General features: G+C 38.9%; 1 protein-coding gene across 1 annotated transcript in view; it reads left to right on the top strand.

Annotated features, from left to right (window-relative positions):
• Positions 1-20728, top strand: part of NAA25 (N-alpha-acetyltransferase 25, NatB auxiliary subunit) — a 73242-nt gene that overhangs the window by 51442 nt on the left and 1072 nt on the right. Inside the window, exons 16-23 of the mRNA XM_044244252.1 lie at positions 669-820; positions 1368-1493; positions 5116-5359; positions 5778-5901; positions 6959-7024; positions 8195-8292; positions 9829-9939; positions 13523-13669. Coding sequence (XP_044100187.1) covers positions 669-820; positions 1368-1493; positions 5116-5359; positions 5778-5901; positions 6959-7024; positions 8195-8292; positions 9829-9939; positions 13523-13669 — 1068 coding nt within the window. The remainder of the gene's footprint in view (positions 1-668; positions 821-1367; positions 1494-5115; positions 5360-5777; positions 5902-6958; positions 7025-8194; positions 8293-9828; positions 9940-13522; positions 13670-20728) is intronic.

A 20728-nucleotide genomic window follows, 5' to 3' on the forward strand; every position in this document is an offset into this window, starting at 1 on the left:
TCCAGCATAGGTCTTACATAGTTTGGATGGACAAAAAACCTGGTTCTTGTAGTCTTTCTGTCCTCAGAGTGGATTCTGATGAATTCTCATGGTCTTTTGTTTGTTGTCTTCTGTCTTGATACAGTGCACATATGCTCTATGTTTGTGATACATAGTACTCAGAAATAAACAAAACCAAGGAGCAGCCTGTCTTTTTTCTGGAAGAGGGTGATTTTTTATTTGGGTTGGTAGTGGGTGGTTATATTATTCTGTTGTTTTTGGAACCTCTGTATAGAATGCAATTTATCTTAGATGCAGAAAAACATGGAGTAACATCCCTTCCATAATGGCACTAAACGAAATTTTTGACTGACATGGTATCACAAAACCTCCAGTCCTACCAAATTAAAAGATAGAACTGCTAAGAGAAAGTCTCTGTGGGTAGCAGCAGCTGGGTGGTGGTGGTGGTAGTAGTGGTAGTAGTGGTAGTGAAGAACACATATGACTGGTATAGGAAAAAAGAAAAATAATGTTTTATAAAACTGATATTCTACTTGTGACCTTTAAAGATTAGAGTTCACATCTTAATTTTAGTTTGAGTGTAGTTTGGTTTGTTTTGCCTGGCAAGTTTTGTCTTCTTTGCCTGATCTGTGAAATATTTATACGGAGGTGATGTCTTTCCTTCCCAGACCTCAGAATATATTATTCAAGCTTACAAATATGGTGCATTTGAGAAGATCCCAGAGTTTATCGCTTTTAGGAACAGGCTGAATAATTCTCTTCATTTTGCACAAGTCCGTACTGAACGGATGTTGTTAGACCTTCTACTTGAAGCAAATATGTAAGTATTGCACAAGAGCTAAAAAGAAACTCAGGGATTAGATCAGATCCTGAGAGCCGTTTATGGGCTTCTGGGTAATAATAGCAGGCCTAGGCTAAGGACAAATGGGGAAAAAGAGAGAGAGAGAGAGAGAGAGGAAGTTGGTGGGAGCAGAGAAGAAAGGGGAAATGACCCCGTGCATGTCATGGAGAATGATCGCATAGCCAGCCCCATTGCGTGTCTCGTGCACAAACCAGACAGGCTGTGGTCATCACCCCAGTCCATGTGTTGTTTAAAGGCTTTCCCTTCCCCACTTAAACATGGGGTTTCAGGAATTAATGTTGACCCACTTTATTTTAGTTGAGCTTCCAGATGCTTTCTCTTGCTGTGTAGCAGGCCAGCGTGATATGGGCTTGGTTCTGTGTCATCTTCTGTGAACCTTTACTTCTTAATAATAAATCTTTCTTCTTCTTTCTTTTCCTTTATTTCTAGTAAGACAAAGTTGTGGCTAATACGTTTTCATGGCTGTTTTACTGTTGAAATAATACATAAATTTTCTGTATCACAGATCAACCAGTTTAGCAGAAAGTATAAAATCAATGAATCTTCAGCCGGAAGAAGATGACATTCCATGGGAAGCCTTGAGAGACAACAGAGACTTAAATGTTTTTTTCAGCTGGGATCCAAAAGACAGGTAACTGGAATTAAACCTCAAGTATTTATTTTTGAAGAATTGGGATGAATCTAAGAGTTACCAAAAAAAAAAAATCTCTTTCTTATACAAATAAAATAACATAGTTGTTGTAGGAATAGAAGGCATAGGTAAGCCAAATGAAGAAAATGAATCTTACTCCTATGTTGGATTGCTGGCTAATCTAAAAATTAGGTTTTCCTTCATAGTGTACATGAAAAGAGATTCCAGATGGATTAAAGAACTCCTTAGGAGTTCTACAAGAATATTAAAAAAAAAAACAAACTTTTGTTTTGTTTTGTTTGAGAGAATGAGAGAATGAGCGGGGTTGGGGAGCAGAGGGAGAGGGAGGGAGTGAATCCTGAGCAGGCTTCACACCCAGTGCAGAGCCTGATGTAGGGCTCAATTTCAAGATCAGGACCTGAGCTGAAATCAAGAGTCAGACATTTAATTGACCATGTCATCCAGGCACCCCTAGAAAATATTTTTTAATGGTTAGGGAAAGCCTTTCTTAGCATTACATCAAACCTGGAAATACAAAGGATTTGGTCTCTGTAAATATTAGCCTTCTATATAGAAGTAAATTTGTTAAGTTCTAAAGGTATGTGGTAGATTGGTAATTTTCTTCGTACATATTAATACCTTTCACATAAAGGAAGAACTTTTTTTTTTAAGATTTTATTTATTTGACCGAGTTCACAAGTAGGCAGAGAAGCAGGCAGAGAGATGGGGGAAGCAGGCTCCCTGCCGAGCAGAGAGCCCAATGCGGGGCTTGATCCCAGGACCCTGAGATCATGACCTGAGCCGAAGGCAGAGGCTTTAACCCACTGAGCCCTCCAGGTGCCCCAAAGGGAGAACTTTTAACAAACCAGTAAGAAGAAGATAACTAAAAAACAAATTGGACTTAAGAAATTCAAAGAGATGGGGCGCCTGGGTGGCTCAGTGGGTTGAGGCCTCTGCCTTCGGCTCGGGTCATGATCCCGGGGTTCTGGGATCGAGCCCCGCATCGGGCTCTCTGCTCAGCGGGGAGCCTGCTTTCTCCTCTCTCTCTGCCTCTCTGCCTACTTGTGATCTCACTCTCTGTCTAATAAATAAATAAATAATCTAAAAAAAAAAAAAGAAATTCAAAGAGATGCACCTTATAGTGATAAAGATTTTTTTTTAAACTGTTGAACAAAGATAAAAAAGATTAATACTTGTGGTCAGCAAGGTTGTGGGGGTAAAGGTGGTTGTGCATTGACATGAAGATGTAACTTTATATAATCTTCCTATAGAGAATTTTGGTAATCTGTATTAGGATTGAAAATTCCAGGGGTGCCTGGCTGGCTTAGTGTGTTTAGCCTCTGCTTTCAGCTCAGGTCATGATCCCGGGATCCTGGGATCGAGCCCCACATCGGGCTCTGCTCAGCGGGGAGCCTGCTTCCCTCTCTCTCTCTGCCTGCCTCTCTGCCTACTTGTGATCTCTCTCTCTCAAATAAATAAAATCTTTAGGAAAAAAAGATTGAAAATTCCATATCCCACTTAATTTAGCAGATCACTTTCAGGAAAGTACAACCAAAGGCAGTAGGAGCACAAACGTGCAGAGATAAGTATATGAGGTAGTTCTGAATATACGTTTGATCCTTGAACAGTGTGTTCTTGGGGTGCTGACCCCTTTGTACAATCAGAAATCCAGGTGTAACTTTTAATTCCCCAGAAACTTAACTGCTAATAGTGTATTATTGACTGGAAGCCTTGCCTATGACATGAACAGTTGACCAGCACATATTTTGTATGTCATGTATATTATATCCTTTATTCTTTTTTTTTTTTTTTTAAAGATTTTATTTATTTATTTGACAGAGAGAAATCACAAGTAGGCAAAGAGGCAGGCAGAGAGAGAGAGGGAAGCAGGCTTCCTGCTGAGCAGAGAGCCCGATGCGGGCCTCGATCCCAGGACCCTGAGATCATGACCTGAGCCGAAGGCAGCGGCTTAACCCACTGAGCCACCCAGGCGCCCTATATCCTTTATTCTTATAATAAAGTAAGCTAGAGGAAGAAAATGTTATTAAGAAAATTATAAGGGGGGCGCCTGGGTGGCTTAGTGGGTTAAAGCCTCTGCTTTCAGCTCAAGTCATGATCCCGGAGTCCTGGGATTGAGCCCCACATCGGGCTTTCTGCTCCGCAGGGAGCCTGCTTCCTCCTCTCTCTGCCTTTCTCTCTGCCTACTTGTGATCTCTGTCTGATAAGTAAATAAAATCTAAAAAAAAAAAAAAAATTATAAGGAAGAAAAAATACATTTACAATACTGTACTGCATTTACCAAAAAAAAAAAAAATCTTTGTAAGTGGACCCATGCAGTTCAAATCAATGTTGTTCAGATGTCAAGTGCACTGTGATTTGGGGATTGCTAAGACTGCATTCAGTGGTTTGCTAGGACTCATAAGATTTAACCTGTAGTTGTCTTCACAGCTAAGGTCTATTATAACAGAAGGAGAAATGACAGGATCAGCAAAGGAAAAAGACACAGAATCCGGACAACTCCATGCACAGACTTCCAGTGCTCTCTCCCTTCTGCGTTTCTTAGCAGCAAAAAATGCAGTGATGTGTGTGCAGCATTTCTGCCCAGGGAAGCCCATTTGAGATTTGGTGCCCCAGGATTTTTTTTTTTTTTTTTAAAGATTTTTATTTATTAATTTAGCAGACAGATACCACAAGTAGGCAGAGAGGCAGGCAGGTTGGGGGTGGGGCGGGAAGCTGGCTCCCTGCTCAGCAGAGAGTCTGATGCGGGGCTCCATCCCAGGACCCTGAGAACATGACCTGAGCTAAAGGCAGAGGCTTAACTCAACTGAGTCACCCAGGTGCCCCTAGTGCCCCAGGTTTTTACCAGCTGGTTATGTAGGTACCCTCTGTCTATCATGTGTCAACATTCCAGACTCCCAGAAGGAAAGCAGGTGTTCACAATAGACCATATGGTTTGTACAAACAGCCTAGGTGTAGTGAGTGAGCCACTGTTATCATTTAGGGAATGGTTGGAGTGCCAAGTTCCTAGACATTAGGTAACGGTCAGCCTTGCAAGCTGGCCCTTCTAAAGATCATAGCCTCAGGCTTGCTATGGTAACCCTTTTCTATAGACTGTCCAGAAAGTATAAATATCATGAACCCATTTTATTTGTTTAAAATATGTCAAATTATATAAATATCTTTAGTTGCAGTTTTGTTTATCTGTATTGTAAGAGTGAAAGAATTGATACCAAGCTTGTTAATATTGCAGGTGTTTGGTTATTAGGGTACATTTTTCTATTTTTCAGTTTTCTGTCATTTGAAATTTTTATATTGTGTATTTTGTTGAAAATGCATGATATAAAAATTTTCAGCAACATTTTCAGCAAAATACATGATATGTGTTTTGTTGTTATCAGAAATCTCACTGAAGTGGCAAATTGACTTGTTAGGTAGGTTATCATTCCTCATTTTATTAATCCTGAATTGGGGACTTGGGTGATTGGGTTTATGCGAGATCATTCAGCTAGGAGACAGGTGCTGGGATCATTCAATGGCATCTTGACTGATCAAAGTAAAGCTTGAAAGATGTAAAGGCAACACATTGAATAAAATGGATCGTTTGGGGATATTTCTTTTTAAGGGATGTTTCTGAAGAACATAAGAAACTTTCCTTGGAGGAAGAGACCATGTGGTTAAGAATCCGTTCCTTAACATTGAGGCTGATTAGTGGACTTCCAAGTCTGAACCACCCCATGGAGCCAAGGAACTCAGAAAAGACCACTGAGAATGGCGTGTCCTCCCGGATTGATATTCTTCGTTTACTCCTTCAACAGCTGGAGGTGGCCCTGGAGACGGGAAAGCGATTCATTGAGAAGGAAGTTCAGGTATCATCAATATGTGTTCACCATCAAAGCTGCAGTAACCTATGACTGTCTTTAAAAATAGGAATTTGGGGTGGGTGAATAGTAAAGAACAGTATTTTGTCCTAGTTTATGGCACCTGTAGGAAAAAAACCCTGACTTTATAGACTTGGGAATTACAGAGACTCCCTCACTATCCAAATTGGAGAGTGAGGAAAAGCAAAGTAGCTTTATTTGTAATGGTGTATTTTTAATAGCCAACAAACTAATACAGGGTTTCTGTTTTCACCATAATGATTCAGTTGTTAGTTCAGTTAGATAGTGAATTGCAACTTAATTGCTGAAATAGACTTTTATCCAGTAGTTATAGTCTGCTGTTTTCTTGTTCTTTATAAGTTTAGATTGATTTAAATGACATTACTTTTTCCCCTTTTTTTTCCAGTATCCTTTCCTTGGTCCTGTACCTACCAGAATGGCTGGATTCTTTAGTTCTGGCTGTTCTCAGTGTCAGACCAGTTCTTTTTATCTTGTTAGTGATATTTATGAGCTGGACACCAGTGGTTTAGGTAAGTATACATTTGCATGAGTGTATTTACTGGGCCTTTGTCTTTGAAAACTTAGTAAATGTAACAGTTCACATATTTGGACAGATTGGGAGGAGATGGAAGCTGTTCTGGAAGTGTCTAGTTTAATATCAAAGAAGGTACATTCATAGATTATGAAGTAATGTTTTAGAAATTTAAGTCTTCCCTATTTAAAATCACTTGTTATGTCCAAAAGTTGAAAAAAATCCTTAATTTATTGAAGTATTATTGGATTTCAGATTGAATTCTTTTTTTTTTAAAGATTTGATTTACTCATTTTTTTTTTTTTTTTTAAGATTTTATTTATTTATTTGACAGAGAGAGAGAGATCACAAGCAGGCGGTGAGTCAGGCAGAGAGAGAGAGAGAAGCAGGCTCCCGCCAAGCAAAGAGCCCGATTCGGGGCTCGATCCCAGGACACTGAGATCATGACCTGAGCCGAAGGCAGCGGCTTAATCCACTGAGCCACCCAGGCGCCCCTGATTTACTCATTTGACAGAGATCACAAGTAGACAGAGAGGCAGGCAAAGAGAGAGAGGAAGGGAAGCAGGCTCCCTGCTGAGCAGAGGGCCCGGTGTGGGGCTCCATCCCAGGACCCTGTGACCATGACCTGAGCCGTAGGTAGAGGCTTTAACCCACTGAGCCACCCAGATGCCCCTCAGATTGAATTCTTTACTAAACTTTGTGGAAATGAGTTTTTTCTTAACTCGGTGAGAATCACACATATTCCATTAATCCCCATCATCCCCCAATCATAAGGTTTGTGGATTCTGTCGTTGAGAGTATTTGAAGCACATGGATTTTAAGACTTAGAGAATTTTAGGTATTACTTTTGAGAGAAAGGTAGTTAATGCCTCTCTTTTTCTTTTCCTTTCTTTTATCTTTTTCTTTGTCTCTCAGTAATGGAATTTGATGCCTTTGAGTCTTAAGAATAAAGAAAATGTCCTTGTCCGTGAGTTGCTTGCAGGTGTTGATCTTAATTCTTTTTCTCCCTAAAAAAATTGAGTGTTTTTGTTTTTGTATTTGTTTTTTAATTTTAGAGGATACAGTGGAGATCCAGGAGAGAGTAGAGAATAGTCTTAAGTCTTTACTAGAACAATTAAAAGGTAAGCATTCTGACTGTGGAGTCCCATATTTTATTGTCTGACAGGATCTCATTTTTTAGCAGAAATTGCAAGAGAAGTGTTAATTACAAAAGTAGTAGACAACCTACTGTAAAACAGTTAGCAAGTAGGTGTGGTCTTTCTTTCATTCCCAGCCCTGTTTCCCCAGAGGGAAATAAATACTTTTACTTACAAGGTAAGTAACACTTTTGGGGTCTGTACTTTTAGATGCCCCCTAAACAGTCTTATATGTGTACATGGAAATACGTAGTAGTGATTTATTTTTTTAAACACATGAAAAGGTTATAATACATACTTTTTATTTTAACGTTTTGTTGTCTTGAACATTTACCATGTCAGTTACTTATAATAATCCACAGTATTAGAGCAATATACTATTTATTTATGTATGCCTCATGGAGTACATAATATGTTATGTACCTGAATTATTTATGATTGTTTATAATAATGCTGAAATGAACATTTTGGGACATAAGTGTTTGGGTACTCATTTGAGCATTTCCTTGGGATTAAATTCCTGGAAATAGAATTGTTTGGTATAAGTGTACATAAATGCATTTCAAATCTATAAGGGTCTTTCTTTTAAACAGCCTAAATGGTCTTTTAATTTATTGCCCAACTGAAGAATGATAATTAAAAGACAAAGATTATGTGAATAAAACATGATATTTATTATGAAGGTGAATTTCTATCATGCACCTTAGTCTTTTAGTCCATAATGGCCCACATTCTTTTAAATCATTCATTTGGAGTCTTAATTTTATTGTGGCAGTGGCCTATTTGTGGAAAGACTAGCTGGTTTTTAAACTATAGAATATATAATTTATAAGGTCACCTTTTATATTTTGAAGGCAACAGAGCAATAGTTACATGACTTTTTAAAGAGCTGAAAATAGGGGCTCATGACTGGCTCAGTTGTTAGAGCCTGCAACTCTTGATCTTGGGGTCATAATTTTGAGCCCTACTTTAGGGATAGAAACTACTTAAAAATAAAATCCTTTTTTAAAAAAAAGGTGAAAATAGATATCCTTTGTTGTTTGGTTCACTGTGGGGGGATTAATCTTTTTATATTTGCTTATTGTGCATCGTATTCCTAAAAATATAATTGAAACAAAAGCTGAACAAAACAATAAAATACTTTCCTGTTTTCAGATGTCTTCAGTAGATGTAAAGGTGACCTCTTAGAAGTTAAAGATGGTAATTTGAAAACACGACCTGCTCTTTTAGAGAACCTAGTCTTCTTTGTCGAGGTATGTCTTTGTTCTCTTCCTGAGAAACTCGGTTTTCCTTTATTGAGTAAGGATTAATTTTTAAAAAATGAACAGGTAATAGGCACCTTACACCTGTAATTTAATCCTCCATCCCCACCTTTTGTTAAGTGAAAAGCAATTTAAGTCATTTTTGAATGAGCTCCTTCCAAGCATACCAAGAAGGTTTTGTTCATAATGACTAAAACTTGCAGTTTGCTTACCAATCTCTAAAAATTCCTCAGATTCACTCCAAATCTGTCTTTTCTCTGTTCACTTTCCTTTTTGACTCCACTATTACATATTTTAAGTTAATTCCACCAGCTTTTTATTTATTATTATTAGTATTATTTCACCATGAATGATTTCTCAATTTTTATTAACATATAATACATTACTTGTTTGAGTACAGTTCTGTGATTCATCAGTCTTACATAATACACTGCACTTACAACAACACATACCCTCCCCAGTGTCCATCACCCAGCCACCCCAACCACCAGCTTTTTAAATTTGTTGTTGCTAGTCATTAATTAACCAAGATTCTACCTTATAAAGGAGAATCTGGGCACAGATTTAGCAAAACTTTCTCTTTTTTAATCAGAGGGAAGAGGAGGATTGCAAACACTCATAATCCATTATCTTATTTTCATCACGTTTGTTTACTTTTCTCTTCCTTCTAGTCTGTTCTGGTGATTGGCACAGTATAAGTATCTAAGGCTGAACAAAACAGTAATAATTGCATGGGTATGTCCATGCACTCTGTAACAGAGAAGAAGCATGGTATAAACACCTAACCTCAAGGAGGAAAGCGTGCTGACCAAGGAGAATTCTCTGGGGTTTTTTTTGCGTTTTTTTGTCTGTCTGTCTGTCTTTCTCTCTCTCTCTCTCTCTCTCTAGCTTGCTTTCTTTCTTTTTAAAGAGAGCATGAGTGCTTTGGGGGTGGGGCGGGGGGAGAGAAAGAACCTTTTTTTTGTCTAAAGATTTTATTTATTTATTTGAGAGTGCACGGGGAGGTGCAGAGGGAAAGGGAAAAGCAGACTCTGCTGAGCGCAGAGCCTGATTTGGTGCTTGATCCTGTGCCTCTCTCTGTTTGAGATTTGTAGGGGAGGTACTATCTTACTGGGCTGGAAGGTGAGTGGGGAGAGGCATATTGTAAAGAACCTTTGGATTCCAGGCATAGGAATTTGGACCTCTCTTTGAGTGAAAGAATTACTTCCTGCAAGGGAGTGAAAGGAAACTGGACCAAATGTAGGATGGCTTTAGGGCTGGGAGAGCTAGAAGGGAGGATAAAGATTGAAGCAATCGTGGTATTTCTAGTATTTCGAGCAGTATTCAGATGAAGGTCTTCTGGATCTGTGTGGTAATTCTAGAAAGTAATCTAATCTCTCTAATCTGTAGTGGAGAGCTAGAGGAGAATTTGAAAGGATTTGCGTAGAACTGTCAGCAAGGATTGTTCAATCCATAACCCTTAACTGTTCCTGATAGATGTCTTGAATATAATCCTTATTGATGAATCTGCAATTTTTCCTCCTTTAGACCATTTCTATTATCCTTTGGGTGTCCAGTTACTGTGAGAGTGTCCTGCGACCATACAAATTAAATTTACAGAAAAAGAAAAAGAAGAAAAAAGAAACCAGCATCATCATGGTAATAACAGAGAAAATATAATTTGGCTTCATGCTGCTCTTTCTTTTCACTGTTTTACTGCATATTGTAAGAGACCTTAGAATCCTGTGTACATTCGTTTTCCCTCCCCAGCTTCTTTTTGTTTTTAAATTATACACCTATAGAAAAGCAAAATTGCTCCATCCACTTTGTTCCCATTGAACTGAACTGAGGCATTTCAGGAGCCCTGCCTGGTTCTTTATGGGGAGTGGCATTTCAAAACCAAGATGTAGGTGTTAGGTGTACTGCTTGTTGATGGGGTTTCAAGTTTATGTTGGTGGAAAGAGGAAATGTATTTACACATGTAAACACACAGAATAATTAATTCTTACTGATACCTCCAGTTTTGGTTCAACATTACCATGTTCTCTGTTCTTTTCCTTCTCTCATTCCAGTTTATAGTTTCCCCCCACGCCACCCCTAGAGTTTGAACACTGGTTCCCTATAGCATCATTGTGTTTATTTCACTTATTTTACAAGAAATACTAAACAGTTTTGGAATTACATTATTATATCATTTGCATTACTAGTTTCAGTAAGCCACTAAGTAAAGTTTAAATTTTTTTGCGGTTGTTCTTTGTCCTTAGAGTATGTACCAGTGGATACAGAGAGTTAAGTACTCTGTAAAAACACTGGAATTAAAAATAAATTATATTATTAGTATGGTATAAATAAGATTCATTTATTTTTCTTTGTCTTCAATTTTGGAGGGTCCTTCCATCTATTCATTTAATTTTTGAATGTGTAAAACATTAACATAATTTGTGTACTTTACATGAGCAAAGTTATTTAGGATTCATTCTGCACAGGACATGCTTTTTTTTTTTTTTTTTTTTTTTTTGACACAGACAGGTCACAAGTAGGCAGAGAGGCAGGCAGAGAGAGAGAGGAGGAAACAGGCTCCCTGCTGAGCAGAGAGCCTTACTCGGGACTCGATCCCAGGACCCTGAGATCATGACCTGAGCTGAAGGCAGCGGCTTAACCCACTGAGCCACCCAGGGCCCAGGACATGCTGTTTTTTTAATGTTTGAATTTGTCCTATCATTATAAGTGGGAGAGTGTTCTTCACTGTAGCAACATATAGTGACCATTGTCATTTGAAAATGTTAATGGTTTTAGTGGTAATAGAGACTTCCTGCATAATTCAGTAACAATTCAGGAATTCTTTAGATTTGACAAAAGGGTAGGTATATTTGGATGGGGGGCTAAGTGAAGGAACCTTCTCTCTTCTTCTTTCAAGATAATTTAACAGATCATGAGTGTAAAATTTGAAAGTGTAGGTAAAAGTTTCTCTCTTAATCTCTTCTAATGAAAGCCCATGTACCTAGAACATTTCGAAGAGCTTATTGGCATTTGGATTTTGGGGCTGGGGTGGTGGTGGTGGATTGTAGTTACTGCTTTTTTAATTTCTAAAACTGAGAACAGCTTTCCTATTTTCTTGATCATCAAAGTAACCTAAAGATGTGAATAAAGTGAAGATCACTCATAGTCCCACCAGCCAGGGATCACCACTGCGAACAAACCAGAATTATACTCTATATCAGAAACCTGTTTGTGTTTTCATTTAACAGGGTACCTTAGACACCTCTTCTGGAGATACATGGATGTATCTCATTACCTTTTTTTTTTTTTTTAAGATTTTATTTATTCAATGGAGAGAGAATGAGATAAAGTGCATAAACTGCTTTACTAACTGATTGGACAGGTTTCTTGCATTTGTCTGATTTTTAAATTGTGTCACATGTTGCTGAGATTTCTTTGATATATTTTCTGTTCACATCTTTTTTTTTTTTTTTTTTTTGATATTTATTTATTTATTTGATAGAGAGATCACAAGTAGGCAAAGAAGCAGGTAGAGAGAGGAGGAAGCAGGCTCCTTGCTGAGCAGAGAGCCGGATGCAGGGCTCGATCCCAGGACCTTGAGATCATGACCTGAGCTGAAGGCAGAGGATTTAACTCACTGAGGCACCCAGGCGCCCTTTCTGTTCATATCTTTGCCCAAGTTTCCTGTTGTGGTAGTAATATTTTTCCTAATGATATATTTTAAAGCTGTTGGGTTCTTAATTTAATAATGTTATTAATTCTATATCCCTAATGATGCAATTTTTTCCAATTTTTCATTTATCTTTTAACTTGAGTAATTTTTTTGGTCAACATAGTAATTAAGAAAAAATTTTTTTAATGGTTCTTAGTTTGGTGTAATGTTTAGAAAGTCCTTTTCAATTATTACACAAACCATTAACTAAGTTTTCTTCTGTTGCTTTGGTGGATTTTTTAAACTTAGGTGTTTACTCTGTTTGGAATTTATTTTGGTACTTTTTATTTTGTTTATTTTTTTTAAAAAGATTTCACCCCCTGGTTGGGTCACTTGGTTAAGTATTCAACTCTTAGTTTCAGCTCAAGTCATGATATCATGGGTTATTGTGCTTTGTGCTCATTGGAGAGTCTGCTTGAGATTTTCTCCCTCTGCCCTTATCCCTGCTCATGTGCTTGTGCTCTCTCTTTCTCTCAAATAAATAAATGTGTTTTTTTTTTTTAAAGCTTTTTTTTTTTTTAAGATTTTATTTATTTATTTGACAGAGAGAAATCACAAGTAGATGGAGAGGCAGGCAGAGAGAGAGAGAGAGAGGGAAGCAGGCTCCCTGCTGAGCAGAGAGCCCGATGCGGGACTCGATCCCAGGACCCTGAGATCATGACCTGAGCCAAAGGCAGCGGCTTAACCCACTGAGCCACCCAGGCGCCCTAAATAAATGTTTTTTAAAAATTATTTTTAAGTCATCCCTACACCCAAGGTGGGCATCCCTACACCCAACTCAAGACCACAATCCCTAAGGTCAAGAGTTGCATGCTCTACTGACTGAGTCAGCCAGGTGCTCCTGTTTTATAATTTCAGATGTCTCACAAGTTATCTCAGTACCATTCATCCACTGGAAACCATTGTTTTGAGATGTTACCATTTAAATTCCCTTATACTCTTTGGTTTATCTTGGGACGTGTTTTCTTTCACTTTTTATCAGTTCACTTATATACCAGTACTGTCTGGACTTCATATAGCTTTAAAATATACCCTCATATATATGAGGGCAAGTTCCTCTTAACTACTTTTTTTCAGAATTTTTGTGACTGTTGTTACCCATTATTTTTTCTGTTGGAACTTAGAAAACTCTATTTCTGTTATTAATATTAGAGGAAATCTCAAAGACCTATAGAGAAGAAATGATACTTTTGTTCCTCTCATCTTCTTTAGTGTTCCAGAAGATTCTTAGCCTGAAGTTGAGTAATGACTACCTAAGATATTTTCTCTTGGTTTTTCCATCTCCAGTTCCCCAGAGTGAATAAGCCCCATTTTTAAAAAATGCTTGTCATTGTTGCCGAATTAAGCATTATTGGTACCAATTAAATTTACCTTGGTTTGAGAGACTGTCTTCATATCCAAAACTGTATCCATCCTGGTTACTATTAATAGCATTAAGTAACTGTAGCATGAAGTTAATATAGCTTATGAGATGTAAGCAAAGGAAATATGTTTGATAATCTTTCACCTTTTTATAAATCTTTTTTCCAGCCACCTGTCTTCACCAGTTTCCAAGACTATGTTACTGGGCTTCAGACTTTAATTTCCAACGTTGTGGATCATATTAAAGGGCTTGAAACACATCTAATTGCACTTAAACTTGAAGAACTTATTTTAGAAGATACTTCTCTCTCACTGGTAAGGGACTGTAGGTGCTCACCAATAAGTTATTTGTAGATACTCAAGTGTTTCACTTTATCACAAGGATAAGTTAATTTTAGTTCATCATCTGCTCCATGTAGAACTTGTGATTGGAAGGTGCCTGACAGCAGTTTTTTGTTGTGTCATTGGTGGTGGTGATTTCCCCTCTGCCTTCACTTCTCCCCACCCCACACCTGCTTTCTGTACATTTTTGGGGTTGTTCCTTTGCTGTGAATACTGATGATTAGTTAATGAGGAGTGCAGTTAGAATTATCCCTGTTGTGAGCACCAGAGGAAACCAGCCATTGAGATCCAGGGATAGTCTCCTCAAGTGAAAAGTTATCTGTTGCTGGGTTTGCTGGTTTCTTTGCTATCCCAGCGGTTACCAGCTGAAAAAGAGATGCTGGACATCATAAATAATTATGTCAGTAATAATTAGGCTGGAGAGTAAGCCAGTCAAAAGGGGGAATGGAACCAAGCATGGAATCAAGGGTACCACTCAATGAGACTTCTCTTGATAATTATTATAGGCTAGTTTCTTAAAAATTTGGTAGCAAAATCCTTATAAAGTCTTGCCTTTAAGATATGGTTTCTTCTAAAAAATGAACTAAGGGGCACCTGGGTGGCTCAGTGGGTTAAAGCCTCTGCCTTCAGCTCAGGTCATGATCTCAGGGTCCTGGGATCGAGCCCCGTATCGGGCTCTCTGCTCAGCAGGGAGCTTGCTTCCCCTCCTCTCTCTCTGCCTACCTCTCTGCCTACTTGTGATCCCTGTCAAATAAATAAATAAAATCTTAAAAAAAAAAAAAAGAAAAGAACTAAGTAAACTTTCAGTCTGAAATGATTGAAGATTTAATGGTGTCAAGTGAGTTAACATTCATCAGTCCTAGTTACTCTAGTGATGAAACTTCAGTTGTGAGGGAGTGCTCCCTTGAGTAGTTCATCTGACCTGAGCCTCTGCTAGTGAGGGAACTCATCCACTAATGAGAGCAGCCATAATTTCTAGCCCCAGACCTTCCCCAGGGAGGAGAGGGAATGGAATATTGCTTGGCACACCAGCGTTAAAAGATTATAAGCCCCTCTTTTGTAATGCTTCAACACATTAGAGCTATTAACAAGGGGCTTACTGTGGGAAGAGGCTCAGAGCCTTAAATAACATTTCCGAAGACTGGTTAAAGAAAGCAGATGTCTTCGGAGGTGAAACTAGAAGTTTGGTTTTAGATAGTTAACCTCTCTTTCCTATATACACATTAGAATGAACATAGACTTCTGTGGTAAGTAGAACTAATGGATGGATTAATTCTTTTAAGTATTTTTGTTTTATTGATTTACTCTTTCTTTTTTCAAGCTTTACAGTGTATTGGGGTTTTTGTTTTGTTTTGTTTTAATTTATTTATTTGACAGAGAGAGAGAGAGAGATTACAAATGGGCAGAGAAGCAGGCTCCCTGCTGAGCAGAGAGCCCGATGCGGGCCTCCATCCCGGGATCCTGGGATCATGACCTGAGTTGAAGGCAGAGGCTTTAACCCACTGAGCCACCCAGGCGCCCCTACAGTGTATTGTTTTAAAAAGTAAAATAAGTATATGGTTAAAAAAAAAAAAAAAAAAAAAGGTGGCATAAGTAAAGACTATATAGTGAAATGTCTTCTTCCCATCCTAACACATTTCCTAGTTCCATTTTCAAGAAGGAACCTTTGTTGTTGGTAGTTTCTTGTACAATCTTCCTGAGTTCAGTAACCCAGCTACAAGCATATGTCTCTTTCCTTTGCCACAACCTTTTACTTTTAAACACAAATGATAGCATACTATACATTGGTGGTTCTTTTTGGACTGTCTAGATTATTACAGGTGAGTACTTATGTACCTTAGTCTTCTTAATGCTTCTATAGTGTTTCCCTCTTTCTTTACACACAAAATGTATGTTTAAGAGAATTAGAAAGTAGAGAATAGCAGCTCTCATTTCTCAGCCCCAGATAAGTTCCAGTCTCATCATCCATAACTATTCCCACCTCTTCCCCTTCTGTATTCCTAGAACACATCTGTATCTGCCACTAGCCTTTATGCTTTCGGGCACTTGGGAAGCCAGTAAAGGCCTAGTAATTGAATCCTTGAGAAATAGGTACATCCTAGGTAGGATTCTGGCCTTCTGCCTCCTACTTGCACACCATTCTGAAGAAGGGATACTTGATCGTCCATTTGGAACACTTATTTACATATGGAGAAATATGGTAATTAGTGGCAGATTTTGAGCCATTCAACTTTTTTTTTCCAATTTATTTATTTTCAGAAAAACAGTATTCATTATTTTTTCACCACACCCAGTGCTCCATGCAAGATGTGCCCTCTATAATACCCACCACCTGGTACCCCAACCTCCCACCCCCCTACCACTTCAAACCCCTCAGATTGTTTTTCAGAGTCCATAGTCTCTCATGGTTCACCTCCCCTTCCAATTTACCCAAAAGCACATACCCTCCCCAATGTCCATAACCCTACCCCACTTTCTCCCAACCCCCCTCCCCCCAGCAACCCACAGTTTGTTTCGTGAGATTAAGAGTCACTTATGGTTTGTCTCCCTCCCTATCCCATCTTGTTTCTGAGCCATTCAACTTTTTAGGATAAACCCAAACTTACTCTCTGGTCCAAACTCTTATCCCCTTTCCTGAATACTATAGAACAATAAAAACTTAAAATTATAGTATCTATTTAAAAAAAAATCTTAGGGATGCCTAGGTGGCTGTCAATTAAGCGTCTGCCTTTGGCTCAGGTCATGATCCCAGGGTCCTAGGATTGAGCCCATGTTGGGCTTTCCGCTCAGCAGGGAGCCCGTTTCTCCCTCTGCCTGTCACTCCTTCTGCTTATGCTTGCTCGCTCTCTTTCCCTCTGACAAATAAAATCTTTAAAAAAAATCTTAAAGTTCACAAACTTGAATGAATGTCACATTGCTTCATGTCACTTGCTTCATTGGGCTTTGCTGGGTATTTGGGTTGTTAATTTTTATTATTTTTTTATTTTTTATTTTTTTAAAGATTTTATTTATTTATTTGAGAGAGAGAGACAGTGAGAGAGAGCATGAGCGAGGAGAAGGTCAGAGAGCAAAGCAGACTCCCAATGGAGCTGGGAGCCTGATGTGGGACTCGATCCCGGGACTCCAGGATCACGCCCTGAGCCGGAGGCAGTCGTCCAACCAACTGAGCCACCCAGGCGTCCCTGGGTTGTTAATTTTTAGATAGATATAAATATATTGAGCTTGCTGTTCTGGGTAAATGCTCATTAAATACAGTGATCAAAAGAACTGGCTGTAGGGGGGCCTGGGTGGCTTCAGTTGGTTAAGCGGCTGCCTTTAGCTCAGGTCATGATCCCAGGGTCCTGGGATTGAGCCCCGCATCAGGCTCCCTGCTTAGTGGGAAGTCTGCTTCTCCCTCTCCCACTCTACTGCTTGTGTTCCCTGTCTTGCTGTGTCTCTATGTCAAATAAATAAATAAAAATTTATTTAAAAAAAAAAAAAAAAGACCTGCTTGTAACTGGAAAATAGTATGGCATTTCCTCAGAAAGTTGAAAATAAAGCTACACTAACCCCCAGCAATTGCACTACTGGGTATTTATGCAAAGGATACAAACACAGTGATACCTGCACCCCAGTGTTTATATCAGTAATGTCTACAAGAGCCAAACTATGGAAAGAGCCCAGATGTCTATTAAGAGATGAATGGATAAGAAAGAGGTGGTATAGCTATATAATGGAATACTACTCAGCCATCAAAAATCGAAATCTTGCCATTTGCAACTATGTGGATGGAACTAGAGGTATTAATGCTAAATAAGTCAGTCCGAGAAAGGCGATTATATAATCTCACTCATATGGAATTTAAGAAACAAAACAGGACCATAGGGTAGTGAGGGAAAAATAAAACAAGACAAAATCAGAGGGAGACAAACCATAGGAGGCTCTTAATCATAGGAAACAAACTAAGGGTTCCTGGAGGGGAGGTGGGTGGGAGGGTAGGGTAGGTGGTGGTAGACATTAAGGGAGGGGCCGTGATGCAATGAGCACTGGGTGTTATATAAGACATGATCACTGAACTCTACCTCTGAAACTAATAATACACTATATGTTAATTTGAAAGAAAGACCCGGCTGTAAGAGATGCATACAAATTAATTTGGAGATATGATAGAGGCACAAAAACTGAGCGAGTCAGAAAGAGTCTTACCAGAGAGGTGGCATTTAAGGATTAAGTTTTCAGTAGGTAGACCAGAATGGATGAAAGGAATCCAGAGCAGAAAGAGGCAGACAAAAGCTGGAGGCAGAAAGGTGAATTGTGTGGGGACATCATAAGTCAGTTGGCAGAGCTGGAGCACATGCTATGTGGGAAGGACGGTCCAGTACAAAGATGACAGGCAGAGTAGCCTGCTGTTGCTGGTTGTATGGTTGTTGTTAAAGGATCTGTGCCTTCTGATGTGAGGAATGAGATTTCTCATTTTGAGTATTTGTTCTGAAGGTTATCTTTAACCTTGGGTACTGTGGATTTTTCAAGACTTAACTCTGTCCTCATTTTTTTTTTTTTTTAAGGTTTTATTTATTTGGGCACCTGGGTCGCTCTGTCAGATGAGCATCTGCCTTCGGCTTAGGTCATGATCTCAGGGACCTAGGATTGAGCCTTGCATTGGGCTCCCTGCTCAGTGGGGAGTCTGCTTCTCCCTCTGCCTCTGCCTGCTGTTTCCCCTGCTTGTGCTCGCTTGCTCTGTCAAATAAATAAAATCTTTTAAAAACAAGATTTTATTTGAGAGAGAGCATGAGCAAAGGGGAGGAAGAGAGGGAGAGGCAGACTCCCCACTGAGCAGGAAGCCCGACTTGGGGCTCAGTTCCAGGACCCTAGATCATGACCTGAGCTGAAGGCAGACACTTAACTGACTGAGCCACCCAGGTGTCCCTCTTTTTTTTTTTTTTTAAAAGATCTATTTATTTGAGAGAGAGTAAGCATGTGTGTGAGTTGCGGGGAGGGGCAGAGGGAGAGAATCACAAGCGGACTCTCCACAGAGTCTAACACAGGGCTCCATCTCACAATCCTGAGATGATGACTTGAGCTGAAACCAAGAGTCAGATGCTTAACTGACTCACCCACCCTGGTATCTCATCCTCACTGACCTGGGAAGTCACTTAACCTTTCTAGGCCTCAGTTTCTTTATCTGTATCTGTATTTATCTGTATCTGTATTAAACTCTTTTATAGGATTATAGTGAGGCTTACATAAAACAGTTATAGCGGGGTATGGGAGGATGGGGTATTTAATTGCTTCTTTTTTATTGAAGTCGTAATACCTGTAATATACTGAGCAGCACCAACTACCAAATGTAGGATCCATATAGTGCTGGCTGCTTTGTCTTTCAGGTGAAAATATTTTTTTCTTCAATTTTCACTAGATTTACTTCTTTTTTCTTTCCCTCCTTCCTTTCTAAACTTGAAATACTATGCATAAGGCCTCTGAACTACCACCTCCAGTCATAGTCCATTTTCCTCTTATCTGGATGTATCCACTGAAACTGGTTGTGTGCCAAGAATTTCTTTTTTAAGATTTTACTTATTTATTTAGTATTTTACTTACTTACTAGAGAGAGAGAGAATGAGAGAGCATGGTGGAGGGGGTCAGAGGGAGAAGCAGACTCCCTGCAAAGCAGGGATCCCAATGCAGGACTTGATCCTGGGACTCCAGGATCATGACCTGATCTGAAGGCAGTCACTTAACCAACTGAGCCATCCACGTGCCCCAGGCCAAGACCTTTTATGTTAATTTAAAATGTACTGTAATAGCTGCTACATTTTTGAAAGTAAATGATACACTCTGTTTTACACTGAAACTTAGCTTGCTTTTCCCCTTAACCTTATATTCATGAGATTTGTTCAGGCTAATGCTGTTCTTTTAAACAGCTGTATAGTATTCGGCATATGAATGGATCATAGCCATTGGGTATTGTAGGTTGTTTATATACACTTACTTTTACTGCAGTCCTGAATGAAGTGTATTTTACATACCTTCTCTACTAATGCACATGTGTACTTCTAAGGTAGACAAGGTCTCAAGATAATATTGTTTGGCCATAAGGTGTGCTTCCCTGGTTTCTTCAGGGCTTTGCAATACTGTCAACTTCATGTAACCCTAACCAGTTCTCAGCCAACCTCCTTTCGATGTTTGAACACTCCATCCCTTTATTTTTTGTAGTCTCTATTACAAGTCAATTATGTAGCACATATTTGAGGAAGTCTAGGAAAGCTTTGTTGTTTTTTAGCTGTTTGGTCTCTGGAACCCATGGTCTTTGTCACTGTGGAGAGACACTTCTCAATATTGTAACCAGAGAAGTTGGCAAAGGTAAAAGGTAAATTTGATGCCTTTAAGAAGTGTCTCTGATAATGTCCAAATTAATAATTTCTACTTTTGTTTTATGATGAAATAATCAGAAATCTTAATTTTTCTATTTTGTACAGCTCATAACAAAATGGTAGTGATTTTATATCCAGACTTCTTTGTAATAATTTTCTACCCTTTTTTTTTTTTTTTTTTTAAGATTTTATCTATTTATTTGGCAGAGAGAGCGCAGGAGAGCAGTAACACAAGCAGGGGGAGTGGGAGAGGGAGAGGAAGGCTTCCTGCAGGCTTCCTGCAGAACAGGGAGTCTGATGAGGGGCTCGATCCCAGGATCCTGGGATCATGACCTGAGCAGAAAGCAGACGCTTAACGATTGAGCCACCCAGGCGCCCCTCTACCTTTTTTTCTGGATGAACATTAATAATCAGAAATCTCAGTTTTTTGATTTTGTGTAACTTAAAACAGAGTACTGGTGAAATAATTGAAATAATGACGCTAAAGCAATAGGGTGTCAATGAAAATCACATGGAAAAATACCCATCTCTGATGAGCTTTAAGCCTTACTTGCATTTTATGAAATTGAAAATGATTCATTGTATTCTGATGGAGCTTGCTGTGAGACCAAAGGTAATGGTAGTTTTTATTTCCGTGAGAGGAACTATAATCTATCTGAGGGAATGCTTTCAGATCAAGACC

The sequence above is a fragment of the Neovison vison genome, chromosome 3, assembly GCF_020171115.1.
Source record: "Neovison vison isolate M4711 chromosome 3, ASM_NN_V1, whole genome shotgun sequence".
Taxonomy (NCBI): domain Eukaryota; kingdom Metazoa; phylum Chordata; class Mammalia; order Carnivora; family Mustelidae; genus Neogale; species Neogale vison.